Source organism: Bombina bombina, chromosome 9 (genome assembly GCF_027579735.1).
Source record: "Bombina bombina isolate aBomBom1 chromosome 9, aBomBom1.pri, whole genome shotgun sequence".
Classification (NCBI taxonomy): domain Eukaryota; kingdom Metazoa; phylum Chordata; class Amphibia; order Anura; family Bombinatoridae; genus Bombina; species Bombina bombina.
The window spans coordinates 191,988,865-192,011,117 of NC_069507.1; the positions used below are offsets into that span (position 1 = coordinate 191,988,865).

Below are 22,253 nucleotides of genomic sequence, written 5' to 3' on the forward strand. Positions count from 1 at the left end.
TACATCGAATAATAGAAATAATAATAATAGAAAAATGGGCCATAATGGTGTTTTTAGATGTGGCAAATCAAGATGCTATATGTGTCAATATATAACCCATGGAGCAAAAAAGATTACAGCACATACGACAGGAAGGTCATATCAGATAGGACAATACCTCACATGTAGCTCATCTTTTGTCATCTATGTGTTATCCTGCAAATGTGGGATACAGTACCTAGGGCGCACAATACGTAACATCCGCACCAGATGGAGTGAACATTTCAGAAACATTCGACATGAATCTGATAAACATAGTGTCTCAAGACACCACATACAAGAACATAAGGGGGAACCATGTAGTTTCAAAATCGCCCCCATTGAAAGTATTTTACCCTCCAACAAATATAATAGATTCATTAAGCTTCGTCAAAGAGAGACTTTCTGGATCCATAAATTTGGAACACTTTTTCCAGATGGTCTCAACGAAGTCATTGACTCTGCTGCTTTTTAATTTTAATTCATATATTATTTTAGTAATTTCATGGTTACATTCACTTCTTTTTTACTGATGTTGGTATCCCCCCATATACTCTATCATTATTACATATATATTATAGATCTAGATTGGGGACAAGTCCTATATTAGTTACACACATAGAAGTACATTTATTAGTTCACATTATCAATAATTCTTGGAAGTGTACACAGTATTTATATTTTATTATATACACACCTTGTATTATCAGTATCACACATATAAGGTTAATTATTACTTGCAGCAGTATTAGGTAGATACACCTCACACATCACTGTTATTATTTGATTATTTATATATTCACACATTAGAAACCATTGGTTATTTTGAAATCACAACTTATATTTTTAGCACTTTGACCATTAATGGTCTTTTACTTCATATTGTATTTTTACATAAGACACACTATTTTTCTACACATATTATATTTTTATATAAGACACACTATTCTTCTACACGGATGGGTAGTAATATTATTTATAGTACCATGACCATAGTCTATATATATTTTTTTTTTGGAATTTAGGAGGGAACTCTATTCACTAGTAATTGGGGTTACAGAATTAGTATTATTCACAAAATGTTCACTGTATATATCACTATTTAAGTGTATAATTGTTACAATAAATTAATGTTTTATTTCAGTATAGGATTTAGATACATATTATATGTATATAATTAGAATGCAGACACTGAATCTAAATATCGTATTAAGAGTTGTAAAAAATCTCTTTAATTGTAGAGTACATCGCAGTGTGGATACCATCATTATAGAGATGGTTGCACTTAGAAATAACATGTATAGGATTTACACCTCTAAAGAGATATAGAAAATAGGAACGGAATAGTTCGCCAAACTGATTCAGATAGTGCAATAGAGTTTATTTTAAAATATGCAGGTTTTAGTCATTCCTTATTTATGATGTATTATTCTTTAGAATAAACCTTTTTTAATATTATATTCAGTATATTCATTTTACACATATTCTTATCATTAGATATATAGTGTTAACAAAAGCAAAGAATTTCATTTAGGAGTAGTACAAATAAATTTATTCATAATAGCGTTGTTACGACAGGAGGTCCCTTTAATAAATTCAAATGAGAAAATCGTATATCATTTCGAGAATATATATATCATCTAGATAGATACTTAATGCATCATATCCAAGTATTTGATAGTGGAAATTTAGTTTCATATGAAGCCCATTATCAATATATATAGGTCCTATTTAGTTCTTAGCTTGGTTACACATTGGAAGCGAAATCGAGAGATTTTATTAATCTCTATTTTTTGGAGGCCCGTTTTGAGGAGGATATGTGCAGGAAGTTCGCAATATTAAGTAGACAACTATATTGTTACGTTTTATGATTATACCATTGTTTTTTATGATTATACCATTGTTTGTAACTTGTTGGATACATGTATCTATTCAAATTATGTTACTAAGTATCAGCTGGATGTGTTTCAACAGCCAATGGCTGACAGCTACACGCCTATTGGGTCTGATGGGGGGAGGGAGGATTTGGTAATGAGCGGCAATATAGAGCCGATTCAAATGTTTATACAAATATGCCTGAAGAAACGGCCCATAAGCAGCCGAGAAACGCGTAGCAAAGAATATATACCTGATATCTATTTGTGGAATCTGTATGGTTGTTGTTTTTAACACTGATTAAAATCTATTTTTTATACCATCGCATATGATTCCATGATAAGTATATCCTCATTACCAATCCTTGGGAGCTAGTCTGTTACCAGTTCCTGCTGGTGCTGGAGATCAGCACTAAAAAGACACAGCGGCTCAGACTTTGACGATTACCACAGCGAGAGAGTGCACCGGAGAGAGCTAGCTGGCTTGCTCTGATAGCCAGTCTGCGCCTACCAGCACATTGGTGTGCTAAGTCAAAGTGTGAGTACCCTGGGCATAGTATACTTGTACAGGGGGGTTTATATCACACTGGATACACACATTTGTCGCTTCTGTTTCCCCTCCAAACCCTATAGATCTGCCTCCGGTCACTTAGGAACTAAGAGGGCATTCACAGGAGGACAGTACAGCACCATCGGCAGCAACTGGTGTTGCTTACATCATTTGGACATTATATATATGGACATTACACATTCTTTTGGGACAGAATATTAATTGTTGCACACGTACAATAGTAAAGATGCAAGTGGTGGCATCACAGGGAAAAAATGGTTTAAAAATTATCATTTCTAATTAACCTGTGCTAAGGGACTCTCTTATTTTAAATCTTACCTCTAACAAAACATATATTGGTTATCTAGCCGTGGATGTCTGTTTGATATAGCATTTTAGTGGTGCATGGATGGTAAGGTATATCATTTTGTATAATATTGTTTTATTGTGCTATTTATATGGATTCTTTGTGCACTAAAATTTAGGCATACAGTATGCTCATGTATGACAATAAACCACTGGTCCCTAGCCTCCCTAACAGGTCATGTTTTTAGGATTATGTTGGGTGAGAGCAGGTAAAATAATCATGCTTACAAATCAGCTGATTATTACACCTGTGCTGTAGCTCAGATATCCTCAAAATCTGGCCTGTTAGGGAAGCCTGAGGACAGGTTTGAAAACCAGGGCAATAAGCCAATTAATTTGAAGGAATCCATTTTTAAAGGTAAGAGGCACCCTTTGAAGTTATTGGTATGTTTTATACTTGGTGCTAATGGGTGTTGGTTTCTCTTCTGTCTATGCATATTGGGGTTGGTTATATACCTTATTAGCCTGCTCCTGACAATACATGCATGACATTGTCAAGGGTGTAAACATTTCAGTACAGTTACTAGTCCACTCAATGGTATATATAGGAAAAATCCTAAAAAAAGACTCTTCTGCAATCTTCTTGGACTAGTGGATAATTCCAGACCAATATCAGCTTATTTTACAGTGAGGCAAACTGTCACTATTGACAGCAGCCACCACTGGTTATCATTATCATATTATCATATATCAGTTATCATATATAAGACGTAAGCTAAAATACACAAGCCACTAAGCTCTTATCCAACACTACTAAAAGCATTGTGCCACTACATTGAAGATTATATCAGTTGCCAGTATCTGTTAAAGTGTCTCTCTATAGCATTTAGCCCTACCCAAATTTCATGTTGAATATGGCTCATCAGTTCTGGCTAACTGCTTCAAATGCTCACAAACTCAGACAGGAAATGCATTAGCTGGGGTTCTGTGTTGATTTGTACCCTGTTTTTAACATGCTGAAATAAAATCTGAAATCTTTATCATAAGCCTGGCACCAAACTGCACTTTATTTGTTTTCAGAGTAGTGGATAATTCCGGCCCTGGGCGATAGGTTTGAAATTTTGCATTTATTCAAGTTTTTTCTGTTTTAGGCTTTTTATTTTCATGTGTATTGATTGACTTGTATCTGATTTTAATTTTAGACTAACATATATTTAATTTACATGTCTTTGAAGACTGTTATTAATAATACATGTTATATATATATATGTTTCTTGATATTAAAGGGAAAGTCTAATCAAAAATAAACTTCCATGATTTAGATAGGGCATGTAATTTTAAGCAACTTTTCAATTTACATTTATCACCAATTTGTCTTTGTTCTCTTGGTATTCTTAGTTGAAAGCTAAACCTATGTATGTTTTTTTAGAGGTTAGATTTAAAGTAAGAGAGTCCCTTAGCACAGGTTAATTAGAAATTATAATTTCCTAGACCTTGAAGGCCTTCTCTTATATGAATACATTTTGACAAATTTTCACCACTAGAGGGTGTTAGTTCATGTTTGTCATATAGATAACATTGTGCTCATGCACGTGGAGCTACCTAGGAGTCAGTACTCACTGGCTAAAATACATGTCTGTCAAAATAATTGAAAAAAGGGGGCTGTTTGCAGAAGCTTAGATACAAGGTAATCACATAGGTAAAAAGTGTATAAAAATAACTGTGTTGGTTATGCAAAACTAGGGAATGGTTAATAAAGAGATTATCTATCTTTTAAAACAATAAAAAATCTGATGTAGACTGTCCCTTTAAGGAAAAAGGAATAATGAGTAGAGTGAAATGCAATTTATTACACAGCTGTAGTGCATTAAAAACTTTCACTGCCATATTGGTAAAGATTTTACTGAAATATTAAAATATTAGTCCTAAAGCCCATGTACACGGGCCCTTTTTTGCAGTACAGCGGTCCCAACCCTTGCTCTCTCTCTAACCCCCTTCCTTTTGCTCTCTCTTTCTCCCCTCTCTTTTGCTCTCTCTCTCTCCCCTCTCTTTTACTCTCTTTCTGCCCCCTCTCTTTTGCTCTCTCTCTCCCCCTCTCTTTTGCTTTCTCTCTCCCCCTCTCTTTTGCTCTCTCTCTCTCCCCCCTCATTTTTGCTCTCTCTCTCCCCCCTCTCTTTTGCTCTCTCTCTTCCCCCTATCTTTTGCTCTCTCTTTCTCCCCTCTCTTTTGCTCTCTCTTTCTCCCCTCTCTTTTGCTCTCTCTCTCCCCTCTCTTTTACTCTCTCTCTCCCCTCTCTTTTACTCTCTCTCCCCCCTCTCTTTTGCTCTCTCTCTCAATCCCCTCTCTTTTGCTCTCTCTCCCCCTCTCTTTTGCTCTCTCTCTCTCCCTCTCTTTTGCTCTCTCTCCCCCCTCTCTTTTGCTCTCTCTCAATCCCCTCTCTTTTGCTCTCTCTCTCCCCCCTCTCTTTTACTCTCTCTCTCCCCCCTCTTTTTTGCTCTCTCTCTCCCCCTCTCTTTTGCATTCTCCCCCCTCTCTTTTGCTCTCTCTCCCCCTCTTTTGCTGTCTCCCTCCCTCTCTTTTGCTCTCTCTCTCTCTCCTCCTCTTTTGCTGTCTCTCTCCCTCTCTTTTGCTCTCTCTCCTCCTCTTTTGCTGTCTCTCTCCCTCTCTTTTGCTCTCTCTCTTCCCCCCTCTTGTTTGCTCTCTCTCCTCTCGTTTGCTCTTTCTCTCTCCTCTCATTTGCTGTCTCTCTCCCTCTCTTTTGCTGTCTCTCTCCCTCTCTTTTGCTGTCTCTTTCCCTCTCTTTTGCTGTCTCTCTCCCTCTCTTTTGCACTCTCTCCCCCTCTTTTTTGCGCTCTCTCTCCCCCTCTCTTTTGCGCTCTCTCCCCCTCTCTTTTGCGCTCTCTCCCCCTCTCTTTTGTGCTCTCTCCCCCTCTCTTTTGTGCTCTCTCCCCCCTCTCTTTTGTGCTCTCTCCCCCTCTCTTTTGTGCTCTCTCCCCCTCTCTTTTGTGCTCTCTCCCACCTCCCTTTTGTGCTCTCTCCCCCTCTCTTTTGTGCTCTCTCCCCTTCTCTTTAGTGCTCTCTCCCCCTCTCTTTTGTGCTCTCTCCCCCTCTCTTTTGTGCACTCTCCCCCCTCTCTTTTGTGCACTCTCCCCCTCTCTTTTGTGCACTCTCCCCCCTCTCTTTTGCTGGCTCTCTGCCCCCTCTCTTTTGCTGGCTCTCTCCCTCTCTTTATCCCCCCTCTTCTGCTCTCTCTATCCCCTCTCTTTAAAGCTCTCTGTCGGCCCCGGCATCTGGCCCCGCCCATGTCACACCCGCGTCATGGCCGGCCCCGCCCACGGCACGCCTGCGGCATGCCCGGTCCCGCCCATGTCACACCCACTCGGCCACACCGACTCCACCACACGCCAGGTCAGTTGGATGGCCAGGTGTGTTTGTCCTTGTGCGCAGTCTCTACTGCGCATGATAGCTTCGGACAAACACACTTGGCCTTTTATTATATAGGATAATGCAATAAGAACAAAAATGATTGTTAAGCTTAAACCTTTGTAAGCTGAAGTGTTATGTAAATGTGAATGTGTTCTTTGTTTCCAGGATTACTGGTTGTCTCTCATCTTCAAGAAGCTTGTAGGTCCTAAAGTATTGGCAGTCCATGTTGCTGGTATACAGAGGAAACCACGCCCAGGGAAAGTAATACGTGACAAACTCCGAATCTATGCCCACTGTACAAGTTACCACAAGTACGTTTCTTCAAATGTTCAGCATTAACTCACTAAAGTAACCAACCTTAAACACAATTTAAAAGATTGATATTCAGAGGGACCATTAATTCTGTAACCTTATTTATGAGGATTTTCAAAATTAGCAATGGAAGAATTTGCAAACATTAAAACATTAAACTCAAATTTTTATTTTCCATAAAAAAAAGCTTATATGTAGTTAAAATAAAATGTAGCAATGTAGTTTATTTATTTTGCCTGCTTTTCTTGTAATTTAACTCTAAATACAATAATTTCCTCTTCTTTTCTTTTTTTCTTTTTGCATTGGCCCAGATAAATAGAATTCAGAATTGACACTACAATATTTTGCACACATTCTTGATGAGCTCATTTATATTTGTCCCTAGTTTACTACAGCAGAGAGTTTTCAAAGTATATTTGTTGACTGCAAGACAATGTAAACTTTGCTAACAACATTATGTTTTAAATCTTAATTATATATTTTGTAATTAATTTCTCAGTAGTTAATAATTTACTGTGCATATAAATATATTTATGTCCCTTTATATTGATCTTCTTAATACGATTAAGTAAAGTGATCCAATATACATAACATAAATATCTTAATGCTTATTGCACAAAAATAGAGAAGCTTTCAAATCAGGAGCACAGTCCAGCCCCAAAACACCAGGCAATACCCCTCTAAAAGTTTTGGTCTTGTGTGGGCCTCACCAGTGAGGGGAAGCCATATCCCTTAAGGTACATTGCACAAAGGATCCACACCAGGTTTCCTGCCATCACTCTTAGGGAGATTTCCCCATGGTTCATAATCTTTGGCTAGTTACCACCCCAGTATCAGCCTCTATTTTCTCTGCATATGCCTTTAATAGAGAGAAAAAAAAATTCCGAAAAGACTGTATATCAGTCTTGTCCTGCCTTTAAAACACAGCCCAGACCCAAAATACCAGGCAAAATCCAAACATACTTTTTAGCCTAATGTGGGCCTCATCAGTGAGTTATATCTATATCCCTTAAGTCATATTGGGCAACAGGTCCACATCTAGTTTCTCTCCACCACCATTATGGAGGCTTCCCCAAGGGCTAGAATTTGTCTGCACACAAAGTGAATAGCTTAAACCAGGGAACAAACAGTATCGTAATAGCTTGTTCTTTAAGTAGTTACCAGCCCAGAAGCTACTACTTTTACTGCCAAGTTAATTTACGTAAAAGGCATATGCTGAGCAAAAAGAGGCTACTCCTGGGGTGGTAACAAGTGATAGGCAAACTTATTATGCTATTTTTTATTTCTTGGTATGACCATTGGAAAAGTCTTCCTAAGAATGAGGGGGGAAACTATGGACCCATTGCCCAATGTGCCTAGGGGGATATGACTGCATCTCACTGATGAGGTCCACACTATCACATAAAAAAAATTTATGCAAATAATTGATATTTGATTCTTAATACTGTTTTAGTTACAGTTTGTTTCAGAAGTTTCTTGTAGTTTATTTTCAACAGTGACAGTTCTATATAACTGACATTTCCTTTTTTTAAAGTATTTAAAACTTCTTCTGTAATTTGCTCTTTGTTTCATCACATTAGTTCTCTTACCCCTGGTATATAAATTAGAATTTTCCTAAACAGAAAGCCACCTAAAATAATAAGAAATATAGACAATACCATTGCAGTGTCCTTTTTTATTTCCCTTGATTTATTTGTCTCATTTTAAAAATGGTTACTTAAAGGAATAATCTAGTCAAAATTAAACTTTCATGAGGCAGATAGAGCAACAATTTTAAGCAACTTTCTAATTTACTCCTATTATCATTTTTTTCTTTGTTATCCTTGGTATCTTTATTTGAAAAGCAAGAATTTAAGCTTAGAAGCCAGACCATTTTTGGTTCAGCACCTTGGTAGCGCTTGCTGATTGGTGGCTACATTTAGGCCAAGACAGCTATTCTGAAAATGTAGTTTGTGTGCATATAACAACCAGCCACACATATTAGCAATTGGCCTATGATACTGCAGTGAAATCTATATGAAAGAAACAGAGGCTACACATAGTTATTGGGTGGAAAGCAGCAAATGTTTTTTTCAAGTTTACCTATAACCAACAAAACAAACTTCATATAATAACTTTACATTTTTTAGTAACATGCTTAGTCTCTTCAAATCATGTTTTAGGTCATGTGATGAGAGCAGGATGTGATGTCACTAGTATGTGGGCGGGGCTTAGGTCCGGTGTCTGTGTCGCAGTTAGTTTAGTACAATCAACCTTACTAGATGTGTATTGTTATGCTCTGCAATAAAATAGAGTTGTACCATCATTGCTGTGTCCTGCATATGTCCTGCATCTCATGACATGGTGTCAGAAGTTCTGGACTGCGCTTCTGTTCCTGATCGATTGCGATGTCAAAGTTTACCCCACCTGAGCCTTTTGACTTTTCTCAGCCTGCAGCTTGGCCCACATGGTGTCAGCGGTTTCAGCGCTTCAGGATTGCATCCAAACTGAACAAGGAGAGTGGTGAAGTACAAGTTAATTCTCTTTTATACTCTATGGGGAAAGATGTGGAGCCAGTGTTCAATGCTTTTACTTTCCAAGAAGGGGAAGAAGTTAACTTTGATATAGTTATGGATAAACTCAGTGCCCACTTTGTGCCCAAAAGAAATGTGATTCATGAGAGGGCTTGTTTTCACAAACGTAATCAGCGTGTGGGAGAATCTGTGGAGTCATTTGTGTGCAGCCTGTATGAACTAGCTGAATTCTGTGAGTTTGGTGTTGCTAAAGAAGAGCAAATCAGAGACAGAATAGTTATTGGAATTGCAGATGCTGAAGTCTCCCTGAAGCTGCAGTTAGAGCCTGATTTAACGTTAGATGGGGCTATTAGGATGGCCCGCCGGAGTGAACTGGTGAAAAAGCAAAGTGCTGATCTGAGGTCTGAGAGTATTGTGGATGAAGTGCAACAGTCTAGGAAAATTACTAGTGAAAGGCACAGTGTGAGCGGTAGATCTAAAGTACTGGAAAGGCCTAGAAGTGGATGGGCGCAACATGGCCGATGCGCACGGTGCTACCGGGCTCATGATCAGAGTGCTATATGCCCGGCCAGAGATAAAAGATGCAGAAAATGTAACAGAATAGGCCATTTTGAAGTGGTGTGTAAAACTGAATACATTAAGGAGATGCAGGTGGACAGTGACCAGGAGGGTCAGGAAGTGTCTTTTGTGGGGTCTGTTGTGGAACGGACAAGCTCAGAGGAAGATTGGAAAGTTACTTTTACTGTAATGGGAGCCAAAGTTGATTTTAAGATTGACACAGGAGCAGATATCACTGTAATGTCTTTTGCTGAATTTATGAAACTGCCTCGACAGCCCCAGCTGGCGAAGGTTACTACAAATGTCCATAGTCCTGGTGGCCGCATTGATTGTGTGGGGAAATTTCTTGCCAGCTGTGAGTACAAACAGAGGAAGTTCACCATGTGGGTGCATGTGATCCGAGGTCAGTGTGTTAACAGTTTATTGAGCAGAAAAGCAGCCTGTGACTTGGGCCTCGTGGCCAGAGTGAATGAGATCTCTGAAGATATGTTTGGCGAGTTGGGCCTACTGAACTGCAAACCTGTCCATATAGCACTTAAAAGTGACGCAGTCCCATACAGTATTTCTACTCCTCGTAGAATTCCGTTCCCACTCATGCCTCAAGTGGAGAAAGAGCTCATGCGCATGAAGTCTATGGGGGTTATTGAAGAGGTTGTTGAAGCAACTGATTGGTGTGCCCCCATTGTTCCAGTTGCAAAGAAAAACGGAAAGGTGCACATCTGTGTGGACCTGAAAAGGTTGAATGAGGCAGTGAAGAGGGAGAGATTTGTGCTGCCGACATTGGAAGATATAGCCCCGAAGTTGGCTGGGGCGAAGTTCTTTTCCACATTAGACGCTTCTAGCGGCTTTTGGCAGATCCCCCTGGATCCAAAGTGCCGTAAACTGACTACCTTTATCACACCGGTAGGTCGGTTCTGCTTCTGCAGACTCCCCTTTGGGATATCCTCCGCTCCTGAAATCTTTCAAAGGGAAATGAGTTCTCTCCTGAGTGGCCACGTGGGCACAGAGGTCGTCATGGACGACATTCTAGTGTATGGGTCTACAGTGGAGGAGCATGATCAGAGTTTGAGTTGTGTGCTGCAGGCTATCAAAGAGTCTGGGCTGAAGCTGAATAAAGAAAAATGTCATTTTAGGAAAACTGAATTATGCTACTTTGGGCATATCATCAACGGGGATGGCATCAAGCCGGACCCCGAGAAAATTCGGGCTATTGAACAGATGAAAAGCCCTTCTGATGTACATGAGCTGAGACAGATATTGGGCCTTGTAAATTACGTGGGCAAGTTTCTTCCAGATTTATCTACAGTTTTACACCCTATCACAGAGTTGCTTAAGAAAGATGTTGCCTGGGTCTGGGGACCCTCACAGGAAAAAGCGTTCCTGCATGCCAAGTCACTGCTGGGGTCTGCCCCAGTGCTGGGGTTCTACGACCCTTCAAAAAAGACTGTGGTTAGTGCTGATGCAAGCAGTTATGGGTTGGGGGCTGCACTCCTGCAGCTGAATGACAACAAACTACAGCCCATCGCCTACTGTTCCCGCACACTGACGGCTGCGGAGTCAAAATACGCTCAAATTGAGAAAGAGTGCCTGGCTGCAGTTTGGGCCTGTGTGCGCTTTCAGCGTTATCTAGTGGGTTTGGAGAAATTTAGTCTGGAAACTGACCACAAACCGCTAGTCCCTCTAATCAATTCTTATGACATTGACAAAACACCCTTGAGATGCCAGAGACTTTTAATGAGACTGCTCAGGTTCAATGTTCAGGCAGTGCATCTGCCGGGGAAAAAACTGGTTGTGGCAGATACACTATCCAGGCTCCCGCTGGCTGCTGCTGAAGAATCCTCCACGGAATCGGATGTGAAAGTGTATGTTGATTCAGTTCTGGCCTCTAAGTCCATTTCTTCAAGGAAACTGGAAGAGATAAAGAAAGAGACATATTTGGACACAGATCTGCAAGAAGTTATAAGGTACATAAAAGATGGCTGGCCCGAGAGCCGGGCAGCCTGGATGTCTTTAAATGCTTACCAGCCAGAGAGGTCGCAGCTCACGGAACTGGAGGGGTTGGTGCTGTTCCAAGACCGCATTGTAATTCCTGTCAGCATGAGGAAGGAGATGTTAAACAGGATTCACGATGGCCACTTAGGCATTACAAAGTGCAGAGAAAGGGCAGCTACAGCTGTGTGGTGGCCTGGGATCAGCTCCAACATTGCAAATCACATGTCTAAATGTGCCTTTTGCTGGGAACGCCGGCCTACTCAGAGAAGGGAGCCCTTAATGTCTACTCCGCTGCCTGCGGGGCCGTGGCAGAAAATAGCTGCTGATTTGTGTGAACTGCACGGGAAAAAGTTTCTTGTTGTGTACTATTCCAGGTATTTGGAAATTGCACCCCTGAATGATATCACAAGTCAGGCCGTTATCATTCGCCTGAAGAGCTTGTTCGTCTGCTGGGGCATTCCAATGGAGCTGGTGAGTGATAATGGTATGCAGTTTGCTTCTACAGAGTTCAGTGCTTTCAGCAGGGAATACGATTTTGTACATTCCACGTCAAGTCCACATTATCCGCAGGCCAACGGAATGGCTGAAAGGGCAGTTCAAACAACAAAATTCATTCTAAAGCAATCTGAGCCGTACCTAGCCCTCTTGTCATACAGGGCGACGCCCATTCAAGCCACCGGGTTTAGCCCGGCACAGCTGATGCTAGGACGCCAGATTCGCACCACTTTACCCTCAGTGGGTGTCTTCAAGCCGCCTGGCCCTGTTCCTCGGGACGAAGTCCTTAGGAGGGATGAAGAGGCCAAAAAGGGTTATCGTTTCTTCTACGACAGGAGACATTCTGTAAGGCCTTTACAGGAACTGAAAGCGGGCCAAAGTGTCAGAATTAAACTGGATGATGAGAAGAAATGGAAGACGCCTGCTACGGTAGTGGGCCGCTCTCCAGAACCAAGGTCTTACACAGTCCTTACAGAGGGAGGGACGGTTACACGCCGTAACCGAAGACATCTTCAGCCTGTACCTGAGAGTCTGGAACCGGATACCTCAGTACCACCGCCGGTGGGATCCCCTGTTCTAAGAGAGGTGCCTTCCCCTCAGCAAGATCACAGCGGGGATATATCTTTGCCTCCAGCAGACTCTTGTTCACCATCTTCTGTATCAGAGGACAGTTCATGCAAAGTTACATCAAGCGGAAGAGTGGTGAAACTTCATGCCCGATACAGGGACTGACTTTAGCTAGAACAGTGACCGGAAGTATGGGCAGAATAATCCCATGGTCACTGTGGACTAGGGTAGTCTACCCCGATGTCCAAGTCAGGATGTAATTTATTTGTTCATGTTTTCTAATCTGTTACAGTACCAACAGGATACCAAGGTTAATACCAGATGAACAATGTCCTGCATAGGGAATCAGCAATTCACAACCAAGCCAGTTTTCAGGTTTAAAACAGAATGATATTTATTAAAAGGCTATGCCTAGTATTTATGCAGGTCTGAACCCCCCCCCCCCCCAGATGGGGGTTGAAAGGCTGTTGTACATTACATGGAGGGAACAAGCCCTTTGACATGATACAATAGAATTATATTACTTAAACACTTCAACCACAAGACACTCTTGGCCCTTCTTATCACTTAGGCGTTTTCTCTCTGGAGGTGATCAAACAATAGAATGCTTAGCACTAATTAGATTATAGCTGGAGCCAGCAACTCTGTCTTTAGAAATTAGTTTCTTAGCTAAACACAATTAACTCCTTCAGTCCTGACAGAAGGGTCTGTCACATATCTCCCCCGTTGTGGAACACTCCGGCAGACCCGGCTTGACCCTTTGGCGGGTCAACCTGGGGATGACCGGACTAGGAGGTGGTAGGCATGTCAGTTTGCCAGGACAATCCATCTGTATTCCCGTTATGAGAGAGAATTCCTGTCCATACAAAGAAGGGTTCAACTTCCTCAGTGCCCAGACTAGGGCTAAACAGTCCTTCAAAATCCCATCAGCTTCTTTACGAGTTTTCTGTACCTGCTCTTTATAGGTATCCACAATCCCTTCATACTGACATAGGGTGCCCTTGAGTTGCTGCACCTCACTATGAGCCAGCGTCAGCTTCTCCTCAAGTGTCGCTAAGTTTGTCTTTAAGGATTCATGTCCCACTCTCAAGCTGGTGTTTTCTGCAGTCTGTCGGTGCAGCTTGTCTAGCAGAGATTCACGTTCTAAACGTGCTTTTTCCTCTGCGCTCCTCTTCTCCTTCATCAGCGCATTGTAACGGGACCTCCACATATCAATAGCGGATAGAGATTTACTGAGCTCAGCGTCCTGGGGCTTAGCAGCAGGTGGGTCAGTCTCTGCTGCACGGATCTGGGCATGGGTAGTCACAGAGTTAACATCAGCGGGACCCATAGGAGCGTAGGCAGAAACAAGGGGGGCCAAGTCATTTCCAAGAAGAACATCAGCAGGTAAGTCCTTCTTGACCCCCACATTCACAGGTCTAGCGCCCACTCCCCAATCCAAATGTACCCTGGCAACAGGTAGGCTGAACACATCGCCCCTTGCTACCCTCACAGCCACAGTGTCTCCAGTGTACTGTTTCTCAGACACCAAGTTCTTTTGAAGCAAGGTCATGGTAGCACCAGTATCCCGTAGACCACTGACCTTCTTCCCATTCACTTTAACCAGTTGCCGGTTATTCCGGTGGGCAGCTTGCACAAGGTCTGCCTCATGTAGGATGCTCCAGCATTCTTGCGCCTCTATGTAGCGGGCCGCAGGCTGAGGATTACGCGGGATTCCGCCGGCGGGTCTTCTCCAGGACTGCGCTTGGTTCGCTGCATTTAGGGGACACTCTGGTCTTTTGTGCCCTAGTTGCTTACATCTAAAGCACCGAATAGGTTGTGAGTAGCACCGCAGGGCTCTCTGAGGGTAGTTCGTGGCCGGAGGCCGTGTGGTATAGTGGTGCGCCGGGGTTTGGTAACTGGCAGCTGCTGGGGTGACTGGGGGTCTGTACTCCACTCTAGCAGGGGGCTTAGTGGTAGCAGTGTCCAGTTTGCGGGCATCCGTATACTCATCTGCCAAGCGAGCCGCTTCCTGCAGGGTGGAGGGTTTACGGTCCCGAACCCACTCTCGAACTCCTGCGGGTAACTTGTCGAAGCAATGTTCCAACAGGAATAGCTGCAGCACCTCTTCCCCAGATACGGCTTGGCACCCCGCTATCCAGTGAGCTGCTGTGCGGTGCACCTTACATGCCCACTCAAGGTAGGAATCTCCAGCTACTTTAACAGTGTCTCTGAACCGCCTCCGGTATGCCTCCGGTGTAACCGCATACCTGGAGAGCCTCTTTTACAGTATTATAATCCCTGACTTCCTCATCTGGAATGGCCCAAAAAGCCTCTCTGGCCCGGCCGGATAATTTTCCAGATAATATCGTGACCCAGTCCTCTGCGGGTACCTTGTGTAGTGCACATTGCCTCTCAAAATCCGCAAGGTACCCATCAATCTCTCCTTCTGTTTCCAGGAAGTTTTTAAAAGCTGCAAAATTTACTTTTCTCTTTTCCATCTTAGTCAGTATTGTAATAATCCCCCTCTTCCTGAGGTTACTGGCTTGTGTAGTTGCTCTTCTGGGCGATAAGGTTCATTCCGTCGCTGCCACCAATGTTACAGTACCAACAGGATACCAAGGTTAATACCAGATGAACAATGTCCTGCATAGGGAATCAGCAATTCACAACCAAGCCAGTTTTCAGGTTTAAAACAGAATGATATTTATTAAAAGGCTATGCCTAGTATTTATGCAGGTCTGAACCCCCCCCCCCCAGATGGGGGTTGAAAGGCTGTTGTACATTACATGGAGGGAACAAGCCCTTTGACATGATACAATAGAATTATATTACTTAAACACTTCAACCACAAGACACTCTTGGCCCTTCTTATCACTTAGGCGTTTTCTCTCTGGAGGTGATCAAACAATAGAATGCTTAGCACTAATTAGATTATAGCTGGAGCCAGCAACTCTGTCTTTAGAAATTAGTTTCTTAGCTAAACACAATTAACTCCTTCAGTCCTGACAGAAGGGTCTGTCACATAATCTATCTGTTTTTATAATGTTCAAAAACAAAAATGTTGTTGTATACCCTGTTGGTGTACCTTGTTATTTATTATATGCAAATGTATGCTTTGCCTTTGAAAAAGGGGAAGATGTGATGAGAGCAGGATGTGATGTCACTAGTATGTGGGCGGGGCTTAGGTCCGTTGTCTGTGTCGCAGTTAGTTTAGTACAATCAACCTGACTAGATGTGTATTGTTATGCTCTGCAATAAAATAGAGTTGTACCATCATTGCTGTGTCCTGCATATGTCCTGCATCTCATGACAGGTCATTTGCCCTTATATAAATATAAATGTAAGAACCTATTTCAGCAATTGTTTGGATGCCACTGAACCATCAAATTTAATATAATTTGTAGTTAATGTGCACATTAAGTAAATCTCCCTGCTGCACATTGCAACTGACTTGGGACTTTTTATTTCTTTGATCCCCCCTGTAAATATTTATGCAGACGCCCATGGAAGCAACTTTAAACCAAGTCCATCCCATTGGGAATGAGGGACTCCCTACAAGGTTCAGTACATCCTTCCCAGATATATAAATTGTTTCTATAACCAGCTGTCTATTTACATCAGTACCACTAGTGCTAAGCTGAATTTAATATTTTTCTGTTTTTTACTATTTTCAAAAAACATTTTTTTTTACTTTTTTATTTTTTCCCCCATCCCCATTACTTATTATAATATTGGAAAGGTAAGGTGATTACCATTACCTTTCCAACGGTGGGTCTTGGGGGTCTGTAGCTGCTTAGATCCCAGAGAAACAGGTTTCTAAGCAGCATGCCCCCTTTCCCTATACTTTGTATTGACAATTTTAAATAAAGTTGTGCGGTGACGTCATCACGTCATTGCGTGTGATGTCACCGCACATAACGGGAAGCCCCGGCGATGCCTGTCACTATGCAGGCCTGATCGCCGGGATAGGGGCGGATGGGGGCCCCAGATTGCAAAAAAGGTTGTTGAGTGCTAATGATGGCTCTGAGCCATTATTAGCACTCAAGGGGTTAAAACCAAAGCTTTAACTCAGGACAAGGAATCCCACCACAATGTGCCAAATATGAGACCTTATCTAGTACTTGCACTGCCAAGCAACAATTCCATGGCACTCACTAGCATTTCACTCGCAAATAAACCAAAACCCCTAAAGATAGCTCAGTCTTTTCCATAGCATACCATATTAACATCTCCAAATACCTGTGGTGCACTGAAACCCAAAACAAATGTCATATGAAGGTAGCCTCTGACTGCTCGCTAACGTGACACAATGTCAGATCATACAACAAATGGAAATGGGACTTCAGCCTTATAACATACCTTTTAATCATGTGACATCATCCCTTATTAATTAATCCCTTATTAATTTCCCCAACATTATCAAAATCCCAATGTAAGGTCCCTAACAGCTCAATATTTTAACTGGTTTTAAGAAAAGTCCATATGAGCTTCATAATTCCACCTAGTACACAAAGGGCTATATTACAAGTGGAGCAATACATTTTTATTCCTCATTAGTGCTAACTGCACTCAAGAAAAAACATCAGCACCACTAGGTAAGCTATGGTATTACAAGCTGAAAGTAAAAAGTTAGCACAAGAGCAAAGGACGCAGGCATGTTAACTTCAAGACTTTTGGTATCATGACCATGCTAACTCCCCCCCCATAAAATTCATCCATTTAGCTACGCCAACTGTGCTAAAGCGGAAGGTGTGTTAGTAATACCTCATATTCCTATGTTCTTCACTTATAAGAAATTATTTATATATATATATATATATATATATATATATATATATATATATATATATGTGTGTGTGTGTGTGTGTGTGTGTGTATACGAAGAAAGTATGCACTAGTGTCTTTACCATATGTAAATCGCTCTTCGCTTCTTTATAAAGGCTGTATATATAGAAAATAAAGATTCGGTCACCAAATCGGTGTAGGGTATAGCCAGCAACAACACCCACATCAAATGTAGGTCAAAGGGTCAAATGTATAGACCGTGTCCATATCTAAGGACCATATGGTGCGGCACAAGGATTAAACAGTCAATTGCGGGAGTGTAGGAAAACTGGAGAAGCCTGTGCTCTACAACTAGTAGTTGTATCAAGTCACCGCACAAACTCTGCACGTCTCCTCTGTGTGTCATCATCCGTGGCATCCAGGGCGCTTGGAAGATCTATGAAAGGGGGTGTGTTGAGTCACATGGGATCTCTTCAGCCAATCAGAGGTCCCATGTGACTCAACACAATCAGAGTATATATTTATATGAAAACAAATAAAAACCACTCAATTTTTTTTTTTAAATCAGCATCTCTACATGTATGGTTGCCATTCCAATGTCTGTATCTGTTGAATTCCAAAACAGTCAGAGGGATACAGTGAGCGTCAGGATAGGGCTGAAGTCATGCAAAGCTAGAAATAATCACTAAATCAATCAGAAGCATTGACGATCCAGGCTGAGGTTTGCAAAGACCTAAGGGTTGGACTGTAGAGTATTAGAGTATGGTCATCTTCTCTGATTAGTCCAATTTTTAGCTTTGCCCAACACCTGGTTGTCTAATATTTAGATAAAGTCCTGGTCCTGGAGAGGCCTGCAAGCCAAAGTGTCTCGCATCCACTGTGAAATTTGGTGGAGGATCAGTGATGATCTGGGGGTGCTTCAGCAATGCTGGAAACTGGCATATATATCTTTGTGAAGGATGCATGAATCAAGCCATGTACAAGGTTATTCTGGAAAACAACTTGAATACTTCTGCTCCCACAATGTTCCCCAACTCTAAAAATTAGTTTTCCAGTAGGACAATGCTCAATACTACATAGCCAGGCCAATCAAGTTGTGGATGGAGGACCACCAGATCAAGACCCTGCCATGACCAATCCAATTTCCAAACCTGAACCCTATTGAAAACCTCTGGAATGTGATCAGGAGGAAGATGGATGATTACAAGCAATCAAACAAACCTGAACTGCTTGAATTTTTTAAGCAGAAGTGGCAAAAGCAATGTGAAAGACTATATATATACATGTGTTTTGTGAAACTTTTTTTAACCCTTACAGTTTACTTCAGGTCTCAGGTTGCGCTAATTCTTGAGCTAATGCTGAAGCCCAACCCATAACTTTTTTTGTAATATCAATAATATTTATTGTGGTTGTGATATCCATTGAAAGTAATGGGTGCGCTAGATTGATGTCGACCCTGCTAAATCTTCTTTGCTAAATCTGTTTTACCATGGACTTGTAATATCAATTTGTTCTCTAATTTTAGAGTGGTTCAAGGATATTGTTATTACGTTCTGCGTTAGCATTAGTGCTCTACTTGTAATCTGGTCAACAAACACCTGTGCAACAATACCAAAATGTAAAACTTGCAAAGAGGATAAACATCCATATGAATTAGTAAAGATCTCAAAATAGGAAAACATACCTACATGAAGAAGCTATATGACCTACAAGGTTAGAAACCATAATTGATTGTGGGAACATCTTAATGATCATCCCCTTATCTAAACAATCTGTTTTGGAGAAAACTACATGTCAATGAAAGAAAAAAAGACTACACCTTTAATTAATAAACTTGTAACATATACCCATTTTAACTGCTTAATAAAGCTCATAATAATCTGTTTTCTACAAATAAAGTTCAAATGTTTTGTCTGATAGTAGAATTAGGATATGCATTGTAAGTAACGCTGTTTATTGTTTTTTCCCCAAAATTGCTCAGCCATAATTATGTCCGGGGATCGATAACACTGTATATTATCAACTTACATCGATCAAGAAAAAAAATCAAACTTGCGGGAACTTTACGAGATAGGACTGTTCATCAGTATCTCCTTCAACCATTTGGTAGTGAAGGAATCCAGTCAAAGTAAGTATATCATAAACAATATGTCCTCTTTTTTCCCTTCAAACAAAGTTCTATGCTAATCAATAAAGCCATTAAGCCAAGTTGATAGAGAAGAAATAATGAATAATAAGAAAACAAGGAATTTCAGAGTGGTAGTATATGAAAGAAGGGATTGTATGTATGAAGGCCTGTAACGATGTGCACTATTGAGTATATAATTCATATGTATTATAAGATAGTGCCTGTTTATGTAAAAATAAACATAAGCTACCATATTAATATATTTCTTTTCATTATCATCTCCTTTGTTCCCATTTCTGTTAAACAAACTAGTATCATCTGTTGCCACATCATCAAATGTAGCATCTTTACACCTTTACTGTTCACATGCAACCACCTCTTTCTCAAAAAGATTGTGCACAAGTTCCCTATCTTACATAACACCTGTTTTACATATGAGATCCTAGACTGTAGTTTCAGAACGTTGATTACAACTCTATAAGACCACACATGTTAACACTTATTCAAGGACTAACATTACATGATTCTGTATAGAAGATTCAAGCAACTTAATCATTAAAACATTTTTTTCCAGTGCAGTTTTCCCATAATTACAAAGGGTACTAGGCATGGATGCATACAATGTGTTAGTGAAGGATGAGTGCACTCTCAGTTTGTTGATGTAGATAGCTAAGGGTCCGATTTAACAATGCCTAGCGGACATGATACCCTGCAGCATATCATGTCCACCAGACATCGCTGAATGCGGACAGCATACGCTGTCAGCATTCAGCATTGCACAAGCAGTTCTAGTGAACTGCTTGTGCAAAGCCGCACCTGCAGATTCAAGATCTTAAGACCGCTGCTTCTTAACTCCTGTTTCCGGCGAGCCTGAATGCTAACGTGGAAACAAGGGAAACAGGGGCCATTCAGCCTTTGTTAAATCGACCCCTAAGTGTGGATAAGTAAAAAGCATTATAGGTGGGTTAGTGGAATAAGCTTAAAAAGCAGTAAAGTCAAAACTAAACTTTCATAATTTAGCCTACCTGTATAATATTAAAGATTTTTTCCAGTTTACTTCTATTATCAAATGTATGCTGTTGTTGTGGTATTATTTGTTGAACAGCATACCTAGGTAGGCTAAGGAGCAGTAGTGCACTACTGGGGGCTTGTTGGTGATTGCACATAAATGCCCCTTTCAGTAGATTACCAGATGTATTAATCTTCCAGTAGTGCACTGCTGCTTTGGAGCCTACTTTTCAATAAAGGATACTAAAGGAACAAAGCAAAGTTGATAATATACCTAAAATGGAAAGTTGTTTAAAATGGCATGCTCTAGCTGAATCATGTAATATATCATTTTGACTTTACCATCCCTTTAAGAACAACAGGTGTGAAAGAAACATAAAATGTCCCAGTAGATACTGAAAACAAGACTCATTTAGTATTCCGATATTTCCAGCTGTAGGCATAATTTATTTAATGGTAGCCTTTGGCATATTATAAGAATTTTCAATTCCCCTTGACATGTTTTTACTTACCACTTCTATTAGAAGTCTCATCCAAACATAGCTTATGTCCCTGCTTTTCAACAAAAGATACCAAGAGACCTAATTAATTTGATGATAGAAGTAAATTAGAAAGTTGTTTAAAACGACATTCTCTACCTGAACATGTCCCTTTAATGAATGCAGTGAGTTGGGTATGGTGAGTACAGTGTAATAAATGGGTTTAATGAAGTGGTTCTAGTGTTGTGTGCATACTGAGATAAGACAACATGCTTGAGATAGGTATGGTGTCACTTTAATGGCTTTGACATGGTAGGCATTTGCAATAGCATGATGATTTGCGCAATATACGTGGATGGCTTAGCGCAGCTTTAATGGGTGCACTGTGCTATAGATAAATCTGTTCACTGTGATATTGATGGGTACAGTGCAGTGAATATTGATGGGTGCAGTGTGTCTATTAGGAGAGCTGTTGATGGATAGTAGTGAGTTTGAGCTTGGAGTAGTCTTGTTGATAGAGGATATGTACTTTATGTTGGTGATGAGTAGGAATGGCTCATTTGGGATGGATATTATAAGATGATGATGAATGTAATTTTATCTACGCAGATCATTTCCCCAAACCGCATAGGGAGAATCAGCAGAAGTACGTAATATTTCAAGCAGATTGAATATAAAGCAGTATCTTATTTTCTAGGCATATTAAGCAGAAATGGAAGAATGTTAGGGCAGCTTGAGGGGCAAGTTAAAGCTTAAAACTTAATTTGGTCTAGAAATGAAATATGGGTGGAAAAATAAACACAGTGTGTGAGGTCCATACATATCCATAAGTTCAGAAAGGCAGAGAGAAACAGAGATTCTGATTTTCATAACATCCAGAAAGCCCAGCAAGTCTGCCCATATTTCCTTCTGAAGTGGTATAAGAAACCCTACATTTTTCTCTCATGATTCAGATAGAACATGCACTTTTAAACAACCTTATAATTTACTTCTATTATATTTTTTTCTTAAGTCTCTTTGTATCTTTTGTTGAAAATCAGAGACAGATGCCAATGTCTAGAGCATTATATGGCAGCACTATCCCCTTCAATGTAGTGATCCAGACACTTACATATCTATCTCTTCAACACAGAATATCATGAAAACAGAAAAAAGAAAAATTGATAATAGAAGAAAATTTGAATTTTTTTTACAATTGTATGTTCTGTCTGAATCAAAAAATATTTTTTTGGGGGTCCATATCCCTTTAATTCATTAATT

At 40.6% G+C, this 22,253-nt stretch overlaps 1 protein-coding gene across 1 annotated transcript in view; it reads left to right on the plus strand.

Moving 5' to 3' along the window:
- HPSE2 (heparanase 2 (inactive)) overlaps window positions 1–22,253 on the plus strand; it is a 556,398-nt gene that overhangs the window by 507,300 nt on the left and 26,845 nt on the right. The window contains exons 10-11 of the mRNA XM_053692544.1: window positions 6,340–6,485; window positions 19,360–19,506. Coding sequence (XP_053548519.1) covers window positions 6,340–6,485; window positions 19,360–19,506 — 293 coding nt within the window. The remainder of the gene's footprint in view (window positions 1–6,339; window positions 6,486–19,359; window positions 19,507–22,253) is intronic.